The sequence below is a fragment of the Poecilia formosa genome, unplaced genomic scaffold (genome assembly GCF_000485575.1).
Source record: "Poecilia formosa unplaced genomic scaffold, Poecilia_formosa-5.1.2 Scaffold186, whole genome shotgun sequence".
NCBI lineage: Eukaryota > Metazoa > Chordata > Actinopteri > Cyprinodontiformes > Poeciliidae > Poecilia > Poecilia formosa.
The window spans coordinates 115,982-136,470 of NW_006800125.1; the positions used below are offsets into that span (position 1 = coordinate 115,982).

A 20,489-nucleotide genomic window follows, 5' to 3' on the forward strand; every position below is an offset into this window, starting at 1 on the left:
CAATTTGCATTTTATTTGGAAATCAAAGTCACAGAGTCTGGAGAGAGAGGGGCGAGGCACAAGATCCGAGATGTTTTCAGTCCAATGTGTTTTACTGAGCATTTATATCTACCAGGAAGTTATAGAGCACTTCATGCTTTCCTCTTCTGACAAGCTGCATAAAGAGGCTGGTTTCCTTTTCCAGCAGGAGCTGAAACATCCCCACTCTGCCAAAGATACTAAGACCTGGTGTAAAAACCAAAGTATGGAGCCATTATGTAACCTGCAGGTAATATCTTTGAGCATTTTGTTGGCACTAAATCGAAGCCAGTTTAGTTCCCTTTAAATGGTTCCATGTTTGCAAAGGAAATAAAGATGATTGTATCCATCTACAGCTGACCAAATGCCCTCTGCCAATGCCAAATGTCTTTTGGTAAAGGAAGTGTGATGCTGGAAAAAAACAAAGCTTGTGATCATTGGCTGCAATCTCAACTCAGAGCTATCAAACTAGGGTTCTGAAACCAGTGGCAATCCAATTAATTTAATCCTCCAACATGTCAATGCTCAGAATTTATCCGACTACCTGAAGAATTTGAAAGTGGAGATAACATAAAAGCTTTCTGCAGCTCTGACCGCTCGTAGGATTAGTTTGGAAGATAATGACCAACACAGCCACACTGGCAAATGACTAGCCATCCTACAGGAAGAGTGTGACACGTATTAGGAGGAGGTGCTAGGCTGTTGTGGACGTGTAGCCAACAGTTCTTCAACACATTATGGAGGCCCTGTTCGTTAAGTGAACTATTCATTGCAAAGATGGCTGGCATTGGTAGGAAGGATTTAGATTGTTTTTCATGTGTGCAACCGACAAATTAGTTTTTCTAACACATAAATGTGGCACAATTTAAAGGAAATATAAGTCCAATGATATAATAATTAATTGATCACTAATCTTGCTATCTCTGCTCAGGCTTGTGTATGTAGATGATTCAATCCAAAAGGGCAAAGGGCAGCATAAAAACTACTCTAACTCCCCAGAGTTTGTACACACGTCCCTGTTCTCTGTCATTTTAAGAGCTCACTCCCCTTTTTTTTCATCTTCGCCTCTTCAGACGTGGTCTGAATCTCCAGTGAGCTGAGAGAGAGGCCAGGAAGACCCCCACCCCCCAACCCTCAACCCCCCAAACAACATTTATCAACCTTAACGCGGTGGTGGGCGTCTCCACATCAGGAATAATAATGGACTAACAGTCTTCTCTGCCGTTTCAGCTTGATCACCACTCTGGCTTCTCGGGGAGCTGGAAGAAGATGAGCCCTTTCTCTTCGGCTGAGGAGGGTTTGCTGCTGTTGCTGTGTGGGGGAGTGGGCTACATCCTGTGGCGTTTCCTGTGTTTGTAAACTAGACGGTGCAGAAAACGTCGGCGAGCAAAGCTGGTACGTAGAAAAATTTTATAGTTTTCAGTGTTTATGTAATGTTAATCATGCATTTGGATGTCTGTGTGCTCATTTTGTAAACGTACAGTCGAAGAAGGAAGTAAAGCGGGTTTATGCATTGTTACAGCGTCAGTGTTAGCCAGTGCTGGGATGCTAACAAATGTTAGCTTAATGATCGGGAGGGGGAGGCTCTCGTAACGACGGCCATCACGAATGTCTTTATAGCCCAGACTCGTCTGGAACCAGTTGAGCTTGTGGTTTCTTTTTTTTAGTAATCTAACTGGGAAAAACATGAAGCGATCCATCTTGTGAGGTATATACTCTGGCGAAACCGCTGTATCAATCCGAAGTAAACGTTTTCTCATGATTTGCTCCGAGTTTTAGTCTGTAGCGGTAGAGTGGGCGAGGGCGCCACCGAGCAGTTAGCTGCTGTTAGCTAGCCTGCTCAAACAGCAGCTAAACTAACGCAGGGTTCAGAGGCAGGACGAAGGCCACTACTGCATGTGCTGAAAATGTACGTTTAGTATATAGTCAGCCTTTAGTTAGGTTAATTCTCTATATTTTAACTAGCCAAACGGCAACAAACATTTGTAAATTATGTACTTTTTAAAAAAAAAAATTAGCATTAGCTGTAGCGTTCCGTTAGTTGTCTGGCTATACTAACGTTAGCTCACGTTAGTGAACTGAGAAGCTTTGAAGCTTTTATGATGGAAAAACATGAGTTAGTCCCATCACCAATCTAATATATATAAAAAACTAAAGTCTTCGTGATGTTTCTGTTTAAAATCGAATATATTGATAGCATTGTATTTGTTAAAGGGGGGGGGGTTAATCATGCTTTTGTCTGCCTTTTTTTTTTTTTTTTTTCTTTCAAAAAGCACAATCCTAAATGTAGTTACATACAATAATGGAAAACAAATAAATTACTCGAACTGTATTCAACTAGCTTTTTAATGAGGAAAATATAATAGTTTCTACACAATAGAGCAGTGAAATAACAAATTCTAAAAGCATAAATGTTATCCTGTTTATGTTAAATGTCAAATCCAAAGTGTATTTTAACACACTATGCTAAAATAAATTATTTCACACAAGTGAGCTTTCAGAGCAGTTTAAGATAAAGCCAGGATTGACTTATTGACTTACCAATTAAGACTTTACTTAAATTTAAAGGCTGAAATTCTGGGGTAATTGATGCCCTAGTAAAAAATGTCAAGGGTTTATGTCAAGATAATTTCTGTTGAAAGAGCAATGGCATGTATGTGAGTTAAATGTGTTTCAAAGGCAGACTCCTGTGAATTATTTTGGATGTAAATAAAAATCTGTAAACTGTTGAGACTCAAAATCAAAAGTAGTAATCTTTGTAACATCCAAAAATCACATTACTTGTTGTAGAATGTGGTATTTTCATTAATAATTAAATGATAGATATTTTAAAGGTTTAACTAAGAAACTACTGGCTTGATAAAAACTAAAATAAAATCCTCTTATCTTTAAAACCTGATTTTTATCATTTTTATTTTTTTCTTTTGATTTTATCCTTCTCAATCATCACTGAATTATAGATTGTGTGTAATTTTAGATGCAATTGTAATGTAGCACTTTTATTGGTTAAACCTATTAAAAAAAACAAACAACGGATAATAACTGAAACTGGTCTACGTTTCCTCCCAATAGGATAAAACTCTGAAGTATTAGGCCAGATTAAATTCACTCCTAGCTACAGTGAGTCCTGTTGTTAAAAAAAAAATCTGTGTTCATTACCTGGAATCATTTGTGCAAAGAAAAGTTATCTGTTTACATGAACTTGCTCTGTATTATGTGTCCGTAAAGGCAGCCAATGAAGCAGTTGTAACTGTATGTCTGTCTGTTTCGTCCACATCCTCCTCTTCCTCAGTTTTAGTACTAGATGAGTGAGGTGGGTGTGGCTTCCCACCAGCCCGACCATCCTGACTGACGGATCTCTGGATGACCTTGTCCCCACCCCTGTCCCTGCGCTCACATATACCACAGCAATGTCACATCTGCCCAGCAGCTCAGTCCGCGACCATATGAAATGGGTTTGTTTTGACAACACCAAAGTGGTTACAAATAGTTTTACTTGCAGTCTTGTGTCACTCAGGATGTTGTCGTTGATGAATAGCTTGGCGGATGCCGCCACTGTTGTTACTACTGTCTTAGCTGTAGTTCATTTCAAATTGCAGCTCATTTTGTGTGACTTGATACAGTTTGTAAAGTGTTGCGTCTTTTTTTTTTTTTTTTTTTCTCCCCCTTCCCCTCCTCCTCCTCCTTCCTCATGCAGGCGGGGCTGCTTGGCTGCGAAGCTGTCCTGTCCAGCATGGCCCTGATGCAGGCCAGTACAATGGCTGCTCCTCCTAAAAAAATGATGGCTCCGCTCGGCCATGCACCGCCTCAGAGAGACGGACCCGACAGTGCTCCCCAGAGCCACATGATCCTCCCTTCTGGAATGAGCTGCCCACCCCTGGTTAGGACTCGCATGGGAAATATGGGGGCTCGGGGGTGGGGGTTAATTGCTAGGCTTTCACAGTGTGAAGACTGCAAACTTTTTTGCTTTTATACAATTTTTGCATGTAATTAATTATTCTCGGATAAACCAGTTTTGTTGCGTAATTTAGATTTGTCATAAACAAAATCATATTAAAAAATGGCATGAATTATTAGAGACGCAGTTTATTTCTGACGGTAACTGAAAATACTGTATGATCAAGAGTAAAAGGTCGCTGCTGTTGCTTGGGTTTTTTGGCCACGATCAGAACCTCTGTTTACAGCGCTAAGAAGAGACCTTTGGGAAAATGGGGAAATAACTTTCTCTTGCTCCGTAGCTTATCAGGAAGGAAGGTGAATTCCAAGCTCCCCGCCTGCTGGATGAGAAGGACATGAGGACCAACGAAGACATGCAGCAGAAGAAAAAGAACAGGAAATCAGTGACGCCCTGTAAAGTGAGAGAACAAGAAGGAAGGGGAGGGAAGGTCAGTAGCCTGGATTGTTGAAATTGTTGGGAAAATTCTTGTGTTCTCATTTCATGAACGTGCGCTCGGCTCCCCGCGCGCGCACCGCGTTCAGCGTTCGACTTCGCTGATGTGTGGCTGCCTTGGATCATCCAAGGGTGCACATTTTTGTTTGTGTGGGGGTGGGGGGAGGAGCACAGGAAAGATGTGGAGGGGGTGGGTGGAGGTTCTCTGGAGAGGAAGGGGGGGAGGGGAGTGAAGTGGAGCACAATGACTGCAGTTGTGAGCATAACAGGGGGAGCAGTAACAGGAGGGCATTAAGGCCATCTGACATGACTGGGAGATTTTCTCATTTAAAATTGACGTTGTGCTTCGAGGAAAAAGCTCAATTTGACTGTTTCTGCAGTAATTTTAGTGCTTTGTGTGGAATAAACAATTTAACATGAATTTTGATTGTGTTAACGGTCACATTGAATAAAAGGGGCGTCTGATGTTCAGTTCACAAAGGAAAACTGATGTAAAGTTTCATTACACGCAGCAATAAAACATTTAATTTAGCTAATTTTGATGAGGACTTGCGGCTAATGAAAACCCCACTTTTCACACAATCAGAATATTATGCAAGACTTGTATAGAAGGATTTTTTTAGTTTTTTTAAACTGACATGTTAGTAGTATATAGGCAGGGGAAACCTGATTACATGTCAGGTATCCAGCAGACACCGACTTACCCTCAGCTTGAAGGGTAAGCAACTAAAGCTCGTTCCTACAGAAGCTGGATTTTCTGGGTGTTACATGAAACTGTTAATGAAAAGTTGAGTGGAAGGAGAACATGTCCTGATCCAGGACGTTAACTACAGCCGGTGAATTTCTTATATTGCGCCTGAACAAGACGTTAGAAGTGTTCCACATTTACTTTGGAAATTAAGGCCCCAGTTTCTGAAGGAAGAAAGGCCAAAAACCCCCCCAGGAGAAGTACGGAGTGCATACAGTTCACTGCATGGGTTTCCATTTCTGTCAAATATATTTTCTTTTGTGTGTGGGGAAAGGGGCTTTTGCAATGATATTCTGAAGTACAGACTTTCAGGTTTTCAGTAGCTCTGTATCATAATCATTAAAATGAACAAACATGACTTATGTTAGTCGGCGTGTATAACACAATGTGTACCATGAATGTAACATTTGAATTTCATTCCTGAAACAAATAAACTTCTCCACGATACTCTTTTTGTATCCAAATGCACCCGTCTGTTTGCATTAAAGTCTACTGCACATTGAGCATTTGTGCAACACTCTTCTTAAGCCTGTATTTAAAATGATTTTTTTTTGTCCATCTGCTTATTTCATAGGGCACAGGGGGAGATGAGAATGGTCCGGCCTCCAAAGTGCAGAAAAATTTTATTTGTGATCATTGTTACGGAGCATTTAGAAGTGGATATCACCTAAAGAGACATATCCTCATTCATACAGGTATGGTAGCTGCTTGCAGTAGCTCGACTTCTCTTTGAAGCCAGAACAGCTTTTACTGACTGAATATTTAAATCAAATGTTGAAAGAGGCCTTAAACGTTTAAGTTGGACTGAGTCTAGAAGTGTGCAGCAGTTGTGAGCTTTTTCCAGTGGCCTACTTAAAGCCTTGTTTGGTAACAGCTTTGCCTCACAGCTGACTGGTATCTGTGGGGGGACTTGAACTAAAACTGGTGCTCTTCGGTTTAGGGGAGAAGCCGTATGCTTGTGCCGTTTGTGACATGAGGTTTATTCAGCGTTACCACCTGGAGAGACACAGCCTCATTCACACGGGTATGCGTCCTTCAGCCGTGCCCATTTTTTACATAAATCTGACTACGCATGTAGTCTTTCACATAAATCAAGGGACAGATGCTGACGATTCATTTTTGTCTGTGGACAGTAACTTCCAACAAAGCCAGCCCCGAAATCTGTTTGCTCCAAATTGTAACATGCAGCCTTTTTATTTGTCCCCACAATCGGAAAACGAAAGAATAGAAGCCATTGTGGTCCTGTAGTCCAGAGTCCATTATTAAAAACTCTTTGCGTGAATTTCTTTGTTTTTAATAGTTTTGACTGTGTATTATATATTAGCTGGTGTAGTTATAGAAACGTGAAACTTGATGGAAGTTTTGGTCATTTTAACATTTATTTAAGGATTGGTGAACATTTTTTTTGAACAGGAAGATCTGGTGTAAGCAGAAGCTAATTTCAGCTTCTCACTCTATATTGATACTTGTTAGCCATTTAAATTGTCTTAAAATACAAACAGTGGAGATTAAACTTAAACTTGGCATTTTCTACTTGATCCAAGGCTTAGATGGTATCAGACCTTCAGTGAAATTACCGCTAATTTATCGTGTCATTGCATTTACACATAAATTTTTTTGACTACATTGTCTTGCATTATACTATTGCTTTTATTTAAAACAGAAAAGTAACAAGTATTTGTCCCAGAGATGGCTGATATGGAGAAAAGACATTATCATGGTTCTTTGTGGGATTAATTGCAAATGTGATTAAAAATTACGGTAAAAAGGGTCAAAAGATTAATCTTTTTGACAACATGTATATTATAAAAAAGACTACTGCATCCCAATAGTTACATTCAGTTGTGCAACTGTGCTGCTAAACAGTGAAATAATTGTTTTAAGTCATATTTTGAAACACAGGATTTAATGACGATCTCATGAAACTGGAAACACGACTACTAATCCCTTTAACAATAGTTTTTCTTTCACAAAATAATAATGAATTATGCAATATTTTCCAATCCCTAATTCCTACAAAAAAAAAACAAAAAACTATTATTGCAATTGTAATAATTTTATCTGAACTGTTTTTTTATGGGGGTTTGCGACCATTATCACTGCTGTTCCATGCCGTATTACACGCGGTTGGATCTGTAAGTGTACAACTGCTTATGGTTGAGAATCCTTCTAGAAAATCACATTAATAGGTTAAGAGTACCTTGACTTAATTTTTTTACAATTTTGTTCTTAAAGTTGTTTGATGTTGAATACCAGCATAAGATGTAAAACTCTTGGAGAGCTGACTCTGCATCTTTGCCGTCTCTAAATACACGAGGAGTTTCAGTTAAAAATAACTTTGATTTCTGTTCTTATGTAGAGGTTTAATCGCCAACATGTTACAAAATTGACCATATTTACTCTTTAGTATGTTGTTGTTGTTGTTCTGGCTACAGTACCAAAAATATTCACCCCTCTGTGCTTTAACAAGTGAATTAGATTTGCAGTGAAGACTTTTTAACAGTGGACTTAATGATGGACTCTTACTTGTGGACCCTGGTGTGCAGATTTTAAGCTGTTAAAGCACAGGCAACACAAATCATGCAATACATAGCCCCTTCTTACTATGTATGTTCTTCGGTTTGTGTTGACAGCATCTGCATGGTGATCAAATACTGAATCCTTAATGTCTTATTGTGTACAATTAAAAAATTGCGGACATCAATTGGGGGAATGTTTACATAATAGCTATCAAACAGACTGGGTAAGTCAACCTTCTAAATAATTGTTTTAAGTAAATTATTGCTGCCAAGTTATTCACTGTAAGAAACTGAAGCTAACTAACCTTGGGCTAATCTACCAATCCACATTGATGTAGCTGACATTTACTGTTTTTCTTTTTGCCAATACTGCATCTGTCTTTTCCCCATACACACGTTACAAATTTCTTATTTTTACTTTTTTTTTCTTCCTGAGTTATTCTCTACTTACCAGACTGACTAGCTAATGCTTGTATGCTCTGTGTGTGTGTAGGGGTGAAGCCGTTTGCTTGTTCCATGTGTGACATGAGGTTTTTCCAGCGTTACCACCTGGAGAGACACAGACTCACTCATACGGGTATGCGTTCTTTTACCGTACCCAGTTTTTGTTTAGCGTGATTGAGTGGACTCTAAAGTCAGTGGATTGATTCTTACGCAGGGAAAGGGAAGGTTGACTTTGATCGAAGAAAAAAAAAAAAAAACACACAGGGTGAAAGAAAAGCACAGGCTGTAGGATTTGATTTTGTGGAACAAACCATTTCAGGTTAGCTCTGGCCCTTTTTTTTAAATTAAGTATTAGAAATATCTGCTAATACTTATCATAAAATTACTTTGATATCCTGTGTAATAGTTATCCTAACTGTGTAAAGACTGACGAGCTCTTAAAGGGTTTCTGGAAATATATTTACATTTTTTCCCCCCTCATTTTTTACTTTTGTTTTTTGGATGGGCTTTCTTCCACACACTGACAATTTGTAAATATACACAAATACAAACAATAGTTGGAACTATCAGACAGTATAACAGGCATAAATAGATGTTAATGATTGCATCAAAAACAATTCACTTTTACTGTTGCTCACATTTTCTTTTTTTTCAAATTATTTTTTGACATTCTTGTATGTTTTATGTTGGTCATATGAAAGTAAATGTCCTGTATTTTAGAAATACCCATTGTTGGCCACAGTGTGAAAGCACAAGGCACTGATGAGCTGATCACAGGTGGACTTGGTGTAAAATAAAACCTAAAACCCATAAGACAGGAAATTTATTTTTTCTCAATCCCTTCCTTCAGATTTTGAGAGGTTCCACTATGAACATTCATTGTATGTAAAATAACAATTTCATGACTTAAATGGTTTTCAATTGTTTTTTTTTGTTGCCTTTTTTATGAAACATGCAGCCATACCAATGAATAAAAGACATAATTGCTTAATTACTTATTAGAGCTCAAGATCTTGGGTGACATTTACATTTACATGGGTGAGAAGTTTGTTCTGACTAGGTCTAGGGTCCAGTGATGCAAATTTAGAGAGGCCTAAATTAACTTTCTCCAAGAAAGTTAAAATCTGAGGAAGACCGACCTCACTACAACATAATTGGGAAAACTCATTGTAATATTTTTGCAGTTTTAATTTTGATGGACTTCAAATCCATTTTTTGACTTGTTTTCCCCCTTCTGTCTCATAGAAATGTAGCTTTTACCACCTCAGAGCCTCTATGCATTAAAACATCCCTAAATTTTGTTTTGTGACGTACTCCATTTCATTTGAAAGTTGATCACCTCAATACCTGCTAATAATTTTGCCAAACTTCTTTTAAACTAACATAAAAAGTGAATGAAGGAATAAACTGGTTGTTATGAATTCCCCGTAATCCCAAAGTAACGGCGTAGCTAATTTGTTGATAATCTGTGTATGTAGGGGTGAAGCCGTACGCTTGCTCCATGTGCGACATGAGGTTCTTCCAACGTTACCATCTGGCAAGACACACCCTCACACACACCGGTATGCGTCTGCTCACTCTAGAAGTTTCCACCGAAGGCAGAGATTTAGCAGATTTCAAATGGCAAGACAAACTAGTGTTCAGACACTTGTGGATGTATCCAGACATGTAGCAGATCGGCTAAGTTCAAGCTTAGCATTTTTCTATTAACTGTATGAATACTTTATGAAACAGCTGTGCGTGTGTGAACACTGCCTATATTCTGTTCAATTGTTAAGATCATCCCTGCCATTTTTCTTTTGTTGTTCAAGTGAAATAACCTTCACCACACACACCCACATGAAAAATGACACATGGTGTAAATGTATAACTGGCAAAAAAAACCTCACTTAGGAAATAGTTGATGGTCAAATGTTCAAGGTTTCTTTTGAATATTTACATACTTTTGTATGTGTAGGGGTGAAGCCATACGCTTGCTCTGTGTGTGATATGAGATTTTTCCAACGCCACCACTTGGCACGACACAGCCTCACTCACACGGGTATGGTTTCACCCTTCTTTCCTTCATCGGTGCCCAAATACCCAAATTTACTAGTCATGTGTAACATGAAATATTTATTAGCATTAGAGCGTCTTAGCTGTTAACATGTGTATGAAGTGTGTAGCCGCTAAATCCTGACTTGAAAATATTACTGACTGGATTGAAAACAGCCCTTTCACTGTAAGCAGGTTATAGAATAATCAAAGTCCGTGTTTCATGAATGTTGACAGATTAGAAAATGTTAGTTGGATGTGTATTTTGTTTCAGTTCTGGTCCTCCTTGGCATGTCTGGATACATAAAATACAGATGCACCTCAGTAAATTATAATACAATTGAAAAGATCATTTTATTTGAGTAAATGTAACCCACAAGTATAGATTTATCACACACGGAATATTTAACAGGTCTTCATTTGGATAATTATGGTTTTTAGCTAATGGAAAACCTACAATTCTGTTTCTCAGAAAATTTGGATTATTTATAAAACCAACTCGAAAAAATGGCTTTTGTTACAGAAACTCTAACTTGATCTGAAATAGGGATACACAAATTATTTAAAGAAATTAGGCGGATATCGGATAGAAATATTGCTGCTATTGGCCAATAACTGATATTTACAGATATGAATTATGTTCTATAAATTTCTCTAACCTTTTGACGCCCTAAAGAAACAACCACCATCCTGCACCGCATCACTATTACTGCCACATTCCCAAACAAATACCACATGGTCAACCCAATTCCAAAACGCAAACAAGATGGAAATAAACATTTGTTGTAAAAGTTACTGACTTATTATCAATAAGCTTTACTTATTAACTCCATATTTAGATGTTAAAAAATGACTACAATCTGCCGATGTTGATGCAGAGATATCCAGCCCAGAAACTCCTGGATGGGTTCTGCTTCCCAATCCTTACAAGGTTGCTGTTATTTATTTTTTCCATCACTATGCTTGGAGACGGTTTCTAAACAGCGACCATCCTTAGCAGTGACATGCTGTGGTTTGACCTTCATGTGGACAGTGTCAACGACTGTCTGGTGGACAAACGTCAACTCCACAGTCCCATGCGTATGTAGGCCATAAGGTGGGATAAATATAACATTTCTACAATAGGCTGATTTTCTGAGAAAGTGAATTTTTGGTTTTTATTAGCTGTAAACCATAATTACACCTGTGCAATGTGTGTGTGTGTGCGTCAGTTTCAATATTTGAATCGAATTATTGAAAGAAATCTACTTTTTTTCCAATGATATTCATATTTACTGAGGAGTAGCTGTAAGTAAGTGTGTCCTGTTGAGTTCATTTTGTCGTTTTTACAAGAAAAACTTTGCTTTGTGTGTGCAGGGGTGAAGCCATATGCTTGCTCCATGTGTGACATGAGATTTTTCCAGAGATACCACCTGGCAAGACACACTCTCACTCACACGGGTAGAAGTTTTACTTAACCCTCTTTCTTGACAGTGCTAGGGGTTTCTAGACATTTTGTGTCAATGGTATGGGTCATTCTTTTGTCAGCACTAAATAAATATATACCTTTTTTTTTTTTGTCTATCTGAATCATTAAACCTAAGTTGCGAACACAGTTTGTTCTGTATTGTTTATATTTGATGTTACGTCTTTATGTCTGCACAGAAATAGCTGGGTGTAAAGGTTAATGAGCATTTGTAACGAAAAATAGATATTAGTATATGTAAAAATCATGCAGCTGTGCCCTCGTTTGACTAGATTTTCTTGTCTCTAAAATCTGGTACTGTATACATTTAGGGGTGAAGCCATACGCTTGCTCCATGTGTGACATGAGGTTCTTCCAGCGTTACCATTTGGCAAGACACACCCTCACTCATACCGGTATGATTAATTAATTTTTCACTGTGAAAGTTTTCCCATTTAAAAAGAAAAAAAAAAAAAAAAAACTTTAAAAATTACATTCATAATCCCTTCTCCATACTTTAATTATACGACTGTCGATAAATCTTTAGGCTTTGTTGGAAAACTGTCCACTGCAGAAGTGATTCTGTCAATTACCTTGACTTTTGATACTGTAATGGTACTTTTGCATGCACATTGCTGACTATTGCTTGTTTTCAATGAGAGAAACATTACACTATAAGGTGCATTAAGTGCAGTTATGAAGCTGATCAATAACAAACATTCTCTGAAGATTTGGTGAAATTATTATAAAGCTTCAGCATGAAATTAAAACAAAACTGCTTAAAGCTATGAATAGCTTTATATACATGTATTAAGCTAAACTGCACTGCTCTTTTAACCTATGTTAGTGTAATGTCTCTAACTGTTAAAGCATGATGGAATAAATGATAATAAATTCATGTAGATGGTTTTTCATGTCTTGATGTTGAATACCTCTAATTTTTGTTGTGTTTTAGGGGTGAAGCCATATGCTTGTACCATGTGTGACATGAGATTTATTCAACGCTACCAGCTGGAGAGACACAGCCTCACCCATACAGGTATGTGCTCATTTACTCGTATTTGCCTCCATCCAATCGCTTCCTGGCTTTGGTCGTGCACGCAGTACGCATTAATGGTTGAATGGCTGCTTCAAACTCGAGTTTGTAATGCTTGCTTATAACTATCCTGGCAGTTGCTGATTTAGTCTTGGAGCATCTTTACAAATCGTTGGTGTGTTAGAACATTTTCCCTGTTCTTTGTTTATGAAATGACATGACAACCAGGAAGAACGTGGAAATCAGGCTTTTTAGCCGTCATTGCATTACTGCAGCCCTGGAATATCTTGGTGCATGCTTCCTGACTGATGATTTTTTAATGCAATTTTATTATAACTCAGAGATGTTTGCCAGAGATCTTCAGAAAGCAAACTTAATAAAATATTTAATCAATGTTTTAAAACTCAAGATCAAATTTGCCTAACATTGTTGCGCAATGAAAGCTAAATTGGTGCCTGCAAATCAGAGATTCATGCAGTTGTAACTTTAGTCTGATTGAGAGATGTAAATTTAGCATATCCTGCAGTCGCACACACAAAAGGAAGCACTTTGTGAGGCCATATCGAACTGGAACTGCGCTCAGAATGGGCACTAATTTTTGGTTAACGCTTTGGTTTCCTGGGCAAAGAAAAAAAACCCCAGCAAATTAGCTGAATTTTGTCATTTTGTCATTTCACATTCAAAGTTATGGTCAGGAAACAATCATCTACTTTCATGCATACATAACTATGTTTGTAAATATGTCTCATGTTGATATTGTTTTGTAAGTTGGATTTTACAAAGATTTTAAATGACAGAATGAAGTCGACTTTCAGAAGTTAAACTTTTACTTTCTAATTTTCTGAAAGCACAACAGATGCTCTAATGTTGAAAACAGTTGTTTGCCAACTGCCTAAAATTGTCTCCTGCTATCAGCGTGATTTAGTTTGACAAATCTAATCAGGAAATCCTTTTTGGGTTTGTTGGAACCATGATCGCAATTAGGATTTATTTGGCATTTCGTGAGTTGGAACGATCCCCTCTGGAGATTCAGGCCCCAGTCGCTTGTCTGGTCACTTATAAACACCTCCCGAAAACCCCCAAACTACTTCTTTTTTTTTTTTTTTTTTTTTACATTTTTTTTTTTTTTTTTTTTTTTTTTTTTGGTTTTAAACAAGTTTAACGGCCAAAGATTAGTGGCAGTTAGAGATGTGGAAATGTTTTTTTTTTTTTTTTTTTTTTTTAAATCGATTTGGATAGCAGGTTTGTGAAGCAAGCTGGGATTTCCAGTTCAAACCGAGCGCTGATACGTGCAGCCAAACTTTACTAAAGCAATTAGTAAAGTTTATCACTGATCATTTTTGGCAGTTGAGGTTTTTTTTTTATTTTTATTTTTTTTAATGCTAAAGCTCATACTTTGTGTGCATAGGGGTGAAGCCGTACGCTTGCACCATGTGTGACAAGAGGTTTTTTCAGCGCTACCACCTGGCGAGACACAGCCTCACTCATATGGGTATGCCTCTGCCAATCCTAAACCCGTCACAAGATTAGGATGCTGTAGTATGCCTGATCTAGACTCTCATGTTATCATAGCTGCATTCAGTCACAGATTCAGATAGCTTGATTTCCACTAGGTTGTACACACGGGTCTTGTGCAACCCATTTTGTAATTTACTTCAACCATATTGTACACTTGTAAGTTACTTTAGGATTATGACATTGGTTATTAACCACAGTTAATAGTTAAACCATATTGGCTCATTTGTTACCAAACAGGATTTTTGACTCAGTTTTTTTTTTTTTTTTTTTTGTAGAGAGACATAAATTTTTTATTTTTTTTTTCTTGATGCTCTGGGTTTAGGTGTGAAACCTTTTGCTTGCACCATGTGCGACATGAAGTTTTTTCAACGTTACCACCTGGCGAGACACAGCCTCACTCATACGGGTACGGGTCTGTCCACCGTCAGTCAGACTTTAGGGTGCACATTTTCTGTTCATTCACTTCACGTTTCTGCACATTCACGTCTCAGGAACGTGCTAATTACAGGGTTCCTGCAAAGTCTGGAATTCAGGTTATGTATTTTCCAGGTTCGTCTCTGGACGAGAAAATAAGAATATGGAAAATTTCTATCTCAATTTCTCTAGATCTCCATCTTTCTCTCATATTTCATATTTTGAAATGAACATAAAGGACTGAACTCTAAAGTTTGTTCTGGATCGTTACTTCACGTGGAAATTGCTCTGGAACCCTGTAATTATAAAGTTAACAAAGACCTGTTGACATTGGACAGTATTGTTAAGGATAAACAGGATAATTCATAAATCAGCATTTTAACTTTCTTATTGTTAGTTCTTAATGTGAAATCGATTAGGCACTTTGTGTGGTTAATAACCAATAACGTTAAACTTTTATTATACATTTAAACAAGTGAAAAGGAGGCAAAGTGATATAATACTGCTACTTTGCATTTAGGTGTGAAACCTTATGCTTGCACCATGTGTGACAAGAGGTTTTTTCAACGCTACCACCTGGCGAGACACAGCCTCACTCATATGGGTATGCGTTCGCCCACCTTACCCATGTCACTAAGATCTATAAACTGTGTTTATGTTTCATCAGATGTTCACCCAGCAAAGCTTACATAGTAATCTATATCCTCTCAAGCTGAATATTAAAGCAGATGACAGGATTCAGGACTGCAACATCATCAGCTCATGTGATGTGTTAAATTGTGGATTTGAATTGGTTCATATAGTTTGATGTGTTCTCTAATAAAATCGGATACCATTTTCTTGGAAAAAACTAAAAAAAAACACACAAAACAGTCCCCTGCAATTATTGTGGTTAACAACCCATCAATTTCGTCTATATGTTTGAAGTGTCATGCTTATTGATGGATTGTGAACACAAAGCCCAGACGGTTCTGTATATAATACTTTAATGCTCTGCGTTTAGGTGTGAAACCTTTTGCTTGTACCATGTGTGACATGAGGTTTGTCCAGCGTTACCACCTGGCGAGACACAGCCTCACTCATACTGGTACGCCTCAGTGCACTCGCCCTCTCACAATATACAGGACACTCCTCTTACTTTAAACCAGCGTCAAAAGTGTTTCCAGATCCTAGGGATGGGCGATATGGACATTTTCACTATATCTTACGGTATTTATTGCAGTGAAGATGGAAGGGATGAGAAGTGTGAAAGATTTCATTGCAATTGGGTTTTCTATAAATATGTGACTGTATGTAGAAAGAGACCTACAGGGCACAGATGGCTCTAAATATCTAATTAACCCATTATCAATTAGACTATTTCACTACACTGCTACATCAAGTATTGCAACAGAAATGCAGAAGAGTACACGATGCACCTTTAAACATTTGAGATGCACCATTTATTGATGGCCTGGTGGTACCTGGGGTGTGGGTGATTTGGTAATATCGGATCATATAATCTATTAGGCACATTCTGTACACTGCTGTTCTATGCTCAGACTCTCAGGTTTTGCTTCATTAACCTACTTTTAAGCAGCAAGAGTGAGAACTACATGAGTGGTAAAGTGGTGTTTTTACCTTTTATAGTTTGATATAAAGTCATTTAGTTTGGCTAAGTGATTTGTAATGGAGTGTATTTCAATAATAAAGTACAGTTGTACTCGACATAAATTAGCTAAATTTAACCTGGATGAAAATCTATTTTAAAAAAAATAAAAAATTTTGTGCCAAAAATGCTCTTGTCTTTCCTGTGAAAAAGTTGTTTGCACATTATGAATGTTAGAGATTCACCAAGAAATTATGATCAGACTTGGACAATTTTAACCGTGATCTCTCTAAAGTCCAGTCTTTCTGCGAACGCAACACACCTAAACACAACCAACAACCAACAATTCTCCGTGCAACTCGTTTCCGTGGGATGAAGACTCAATATTTACTGTTTTCATTACCAATGGGCATTAAAAATGACATTGAATGAAACGGAGACGGTGTTTAAATTGAAACTTTTTTCATAATATTTTGATAAATGTCTGCAGTCCATTCAAGCTATGGGAGAGTAAGACCTCTGGTAGATAACAGGAAGGCTGAAAAGAAAACTGCAGTTGGTTTGTTTTTGTCTTTTTGAGCTTCCAGCCTCTCTGCCTGTCAGATTTAAAAACGATTAAATGAATTTTGAAATGTCTGGGTTAGGGTTACCATGCTAACCATGCTAATTGTTAATCTAAGGTACTAAAGAGAAGAGTTTAATAGATCAACACTTTATAAATGTTTTAATTGGTCAAGCCCTGCTCTGTCACATGTTGATGTTGTCTCTGCTCATTTAAGGATGCTTCCTGTTCTTAGAGAGAAATCAACCTGAAATCTGTATCAGTTGGTGAAAGGTTTACAAAAACCAGAGCTACAAAACTGATCGACGCATCTTTCTAGATTTTGAAGTGTTAAATATAGATAAATTCCATATTGTCCATCCCTAAATGGATCCGCTAGCGGATAAAATAGGTTGCAACAACAGAAGCATCAATTTGAATTATTCTAATCTAAAACATAATTGTTTAGATTGTTTACTTGGGGTAACTCATTCTTGTTATTATATGGTAAACAAACAACACCATATTGTCGTCCCCACTGCTATGCACACCTCTTTAGATTCATAAGTAATTTATCAAAAACGACTTGGCACCTGTGAAACATTTGGCGTGTTAAACTCAGGAATCCATCAAACAGACAGAAATATCAACATCTGGTCTGTGCGCTTAAAACTCGTATCAGTTTGTTTAGTTTTTCTACGATGGTAAGAAAAGTCTTGTTTTGTTTTTAGATGAATTTGACCATGTTCAATGACTTTAACAATATAGTTATGACCTTCACTTGAATAATTTAGAGGAAAAATATTCACTTCCGTTGAAACGTTTAAACTTCCCTCTTACTCGACGAGTCACTAACACAACACACACACACACACACACACACACACACACACACAAATGATTCTGGTGCTTTCAAGTTAATGATTTTAACTCCCCATGTCATAAAGAGCAAACTTTATCAACCTGTAAAGTAAGTACAGTGGTCAGTCGTTTGATTCTTTTTGCTGCTGACTCGTGTACCCTAAAGTTAACATGTGAAACGTGTATACATACATCTCTTTGTGTTGCATGACTTGGAAAATGTGTAGTTAAGTAATAATAATTTAGACCTTTTTTTGTTGAAGAATGGAAATGAGAGCTGAAGTGATATAATAGTAATACTGCTACTTTGCATTTAGGTGTGAAACCTTATGCTTGCACCATGTGTGACAAGAGGTTTTTTCAACGCTACCACCTGGCGAGACACAGCCTCACTCATATGGGTATGCGTCCGCCCACCTTACCCATGTCACTGAGATCAGCTTGTTCATACATTATCAAGTTTCAATTATCTCAGACAGTTGATATTTCTGTGAAAGTAAGGGACACGTTTACTTTTTTTTTTTAAACTCTGGTGCACTGTGTGTTAAAGTAACATGTTAAATAAACAAGACCAGGACTGAATACATCATCAGCTCATGAGATGTGTTTAGAAGTGGATACATAATTTGACAAAAAAAGAAAAAAAAAAAAGAAACGAAACACAATGTTAATCGCATTCAAACAAATTTAGAGCATATGTAACTTGACCGTTTTAAACAATTGAGAAGTGGTTAACAACCCATCAATTGTAAATACAAGTTTCAAGTACATTTCTGATTGATGGATTGTGAAAAGTGAAGTAAAAGCCCTGAAATTAACATGTTGATGCTCTGCGTTTAGGTGTGAAACCTTTTGCTTGCACCATTTGTGACATGAGGTTTGTTCAGCGTTACCACCTGGCGAGACACAGCCTCACTCATACTGGTACGCCTCAGTGCACCCGACCTCTTGCATCGTTTACAGTACTGTGCAAAAGTTTTCGGCTCAAGCCGTAGGGATTCTCATCCGCTGCGTGTGGCGGCGTCACAGTGTGGGGTTGATATTTTTGAAGCAGTAAGACGGAAGCTGGTAGCTATTGATAGGAAGCCAAGTACAGGGAAGGAAGACGACCTGCTAGAAGCTGCAGGTAGAGGCGTACTCGTTTGTTCGAATGACCCAGTCAGAGTCCAGACCGAGAGTCTGTGGCAAGACTTGAAAACTTCTTTCCAGATGCTGAAAAGCTTAAAAAGCAATGTTTTTTTTTTCACTATAATGAGCATCTTTTAGTTGTTGTGCCGTATACATTTCAATCAAATAAAGTAAAATGTCTGGTTCAAACTTCACAAAACGTTGAAAATTTGAAGAGCCGAGTTCCCTAATGTATTGTCTGTACACTTCTTCTGAAATCTTTGGTTTATTTTCCCCATGTTTTACCAGAATGTAAATGGAGGAATGGCCCAAGACTGTTGCACAGTACTGTAGCCCCATGTTAAAACATTACTCAGCCATTTTTAGTTGCATGAATGCTTATATTAAAACGACAAAATGCACATTACATTCCTGTGCAGGATGAATTCCCTTTTTGCAGGGCTAGCTCGAGCTTAAACCCTGTCTGTCTTGCACTTGTGGGTGGTAGGGCTAATGTATTGCTCTGTGTGTGTAGGGGTGAAGCCGTTTGCTTGTTCCATGTGTGACATGAGGTTTATTCAGCGTAACCACCTGGAGAGACACAGCCTCACTCATACGGGTATGCGTTCCTCTGCCGAGCCCCTGTTACCCAGAAAAGGCACCGGTGCATGAACAACAAACTCGAGTTTGGATTGTCAAGTCATTTGATGGGATGTTGAACCAGCCTAAAAGAAACTCGCCCCAGCTTTGTGGGGGCCTCTCTGTGTTGCTTAGATCTGGGCCATGAAATTGAGAAACTCCACTCTGATCTACACATAATGAGTTGATGACGAGGCCTTTTTTTTATTTATTTTTTTATTTTTTTAGAAAAGCAGCTCAAAGTACTCTGTTTGACATTTAATAGAAGAGTTATTTCCCCCTGAACTGATATAAGTGTTGGACATTTATTCTCTTAAGAAATCTAAATTCACACTCTTGCCATTTTGCTGACTCAAGACTCTAAGACTGATGCATTGACTGTGTATTTGTGTGCTCTTCCAGGAGAGAAGCCATTTGCATGTGACATGTGTGATATGAGGTTTATTCAGCGCTACCACCTTGAGAGACACAAGCGCGTTCACAGTGGGGAGAAGCCTTATCAGTGCGAAAGGTGCCAGCAGGTAGGTCAGGAAGCAAAGCCTGTTCAAATCCAGTCATGATAACAATGCATCTTATCTATAGCTCCCTTTCCTGCTTGCAATTTCCAATGGCTAAAAATGGGGAAAGCAGTTACAATGGATAAAACAGAAGAGATTTAAATGAACATCTACGAAAATGAACTGAATGTTTTGCTAAAGAGAAACGTCTTAAGACTGTATTTAATTATTTTTTATTACAAAAAAAATAAAAAATAAAGCAGAATCATTTAATATAAACCCAAAGTGACCAAAGGTGCAGGTTGATTTTAGTTTTTTTATGAAAATGGAAAACATAACCAGGAAATTAGAGGAAAACGAATAAGAAAGAATAATTAAGTCTCAACAGTTGGTTATTTAAAAAAATATGGCTTAATAAACCGTAAGGCTTAAGACTTGAGTGGAAAAAAAAAATGAATGAGAAATGGAACCTGCACAACATATCCAAATCTTATGCATCAAAAACAAACACGCGTACAATTATGCAACAGAAATTGAGGGACCAACGAGGGTTAGAACTGGCCCCCATTGTTGATTTTCATAAAAACATAATTTTCAGTAAGTCCACACTTTTGAAACTGGGTAGACTTTGGAAACGTACCAGTTTTTAGCTTTAAATGATTTCAGATCAACCTCAAAACTTTTAAGTTTT

At 37.8% G+C, this 20,489-nt stretch overlaps 1 protein-coding gene across 44 annotated transcripts in view; it reads left to right on the forward strand.

Annotated features, from left to right (window-relative positions):
* The window catches only part of znf740a (zinc finger protein 740a), a 57,525-nt gene that overhangs the window by 34,108 nt on the left and 2,928 nt on the right, over positions 1 to 20,489 (forward strand). For 16 of the 44 annotated variants that reach the window (XM_016678602.1, XM_016678600.1, XM_016678603.1 and 13 more), the window contains 15 exons: positions 6,097 to 6,180; positions 8,169 to 8,252; positions 9,598 to 9,681; positions 10,077 to 10,160; positions 11,510 to 11,593; positions 11,930 to 12,013; positions 12,553 to 12,636; positions 14,042 to 14,125; positions 14,474 to 14,557; positions 15,086 to 15,169; positions 15,569 to 15,652; positions 17,873 to 17,956; positions 18,396 to 18,479; positions 19,198 to 19,281; positions 19,704 to 19,822. In XM_016678602.1, the coding sequence (XP_016534088.1) occupies positions 6,097 to 6,180; positions 8,169 to 8,252; positions 9,598 to 9,681; positions 10,077 to 10,160; positions 11,510 to 11,593; positions 11,930 to 12,013; positions 12,553 to 12,636; positions 14,042 to 14,125; positions 14,474 to 14,557; positions 15,086 to 15,169; positions 15,569 to 15,652; positions 17,873 to 17,956; positions 18,396 to 18,479; positions 19,198 to 19,281; positions 19,704 to 19,822 (1,295 nt within the window). The remainder of the gene's footprint in view (positions 1 to 6,096; positions 6,181 to 8,168; positions 8,253 to 9,597; positions 9,682 to 10,076; positions 10,161 to 11,509; positions 11,594 to 11,929; positions 12,014 to 12,552; positions 12,637 to 14,041; positions 14,126 to 14,473; positions 14,558 to 15,085; positions 15,170 to 15,568; positions 15,653 to 17,872; positions 17,957 to 18,395; positions 18,480 to 19,197; positions 19,282 to 19,703; positions 19,823 to 20,489) is intronic. The other 28 variants (XM_016678606.1, XM_016678629.1, XM_016678599.1 and 25 more) reach the window with 27 other exon arrangements.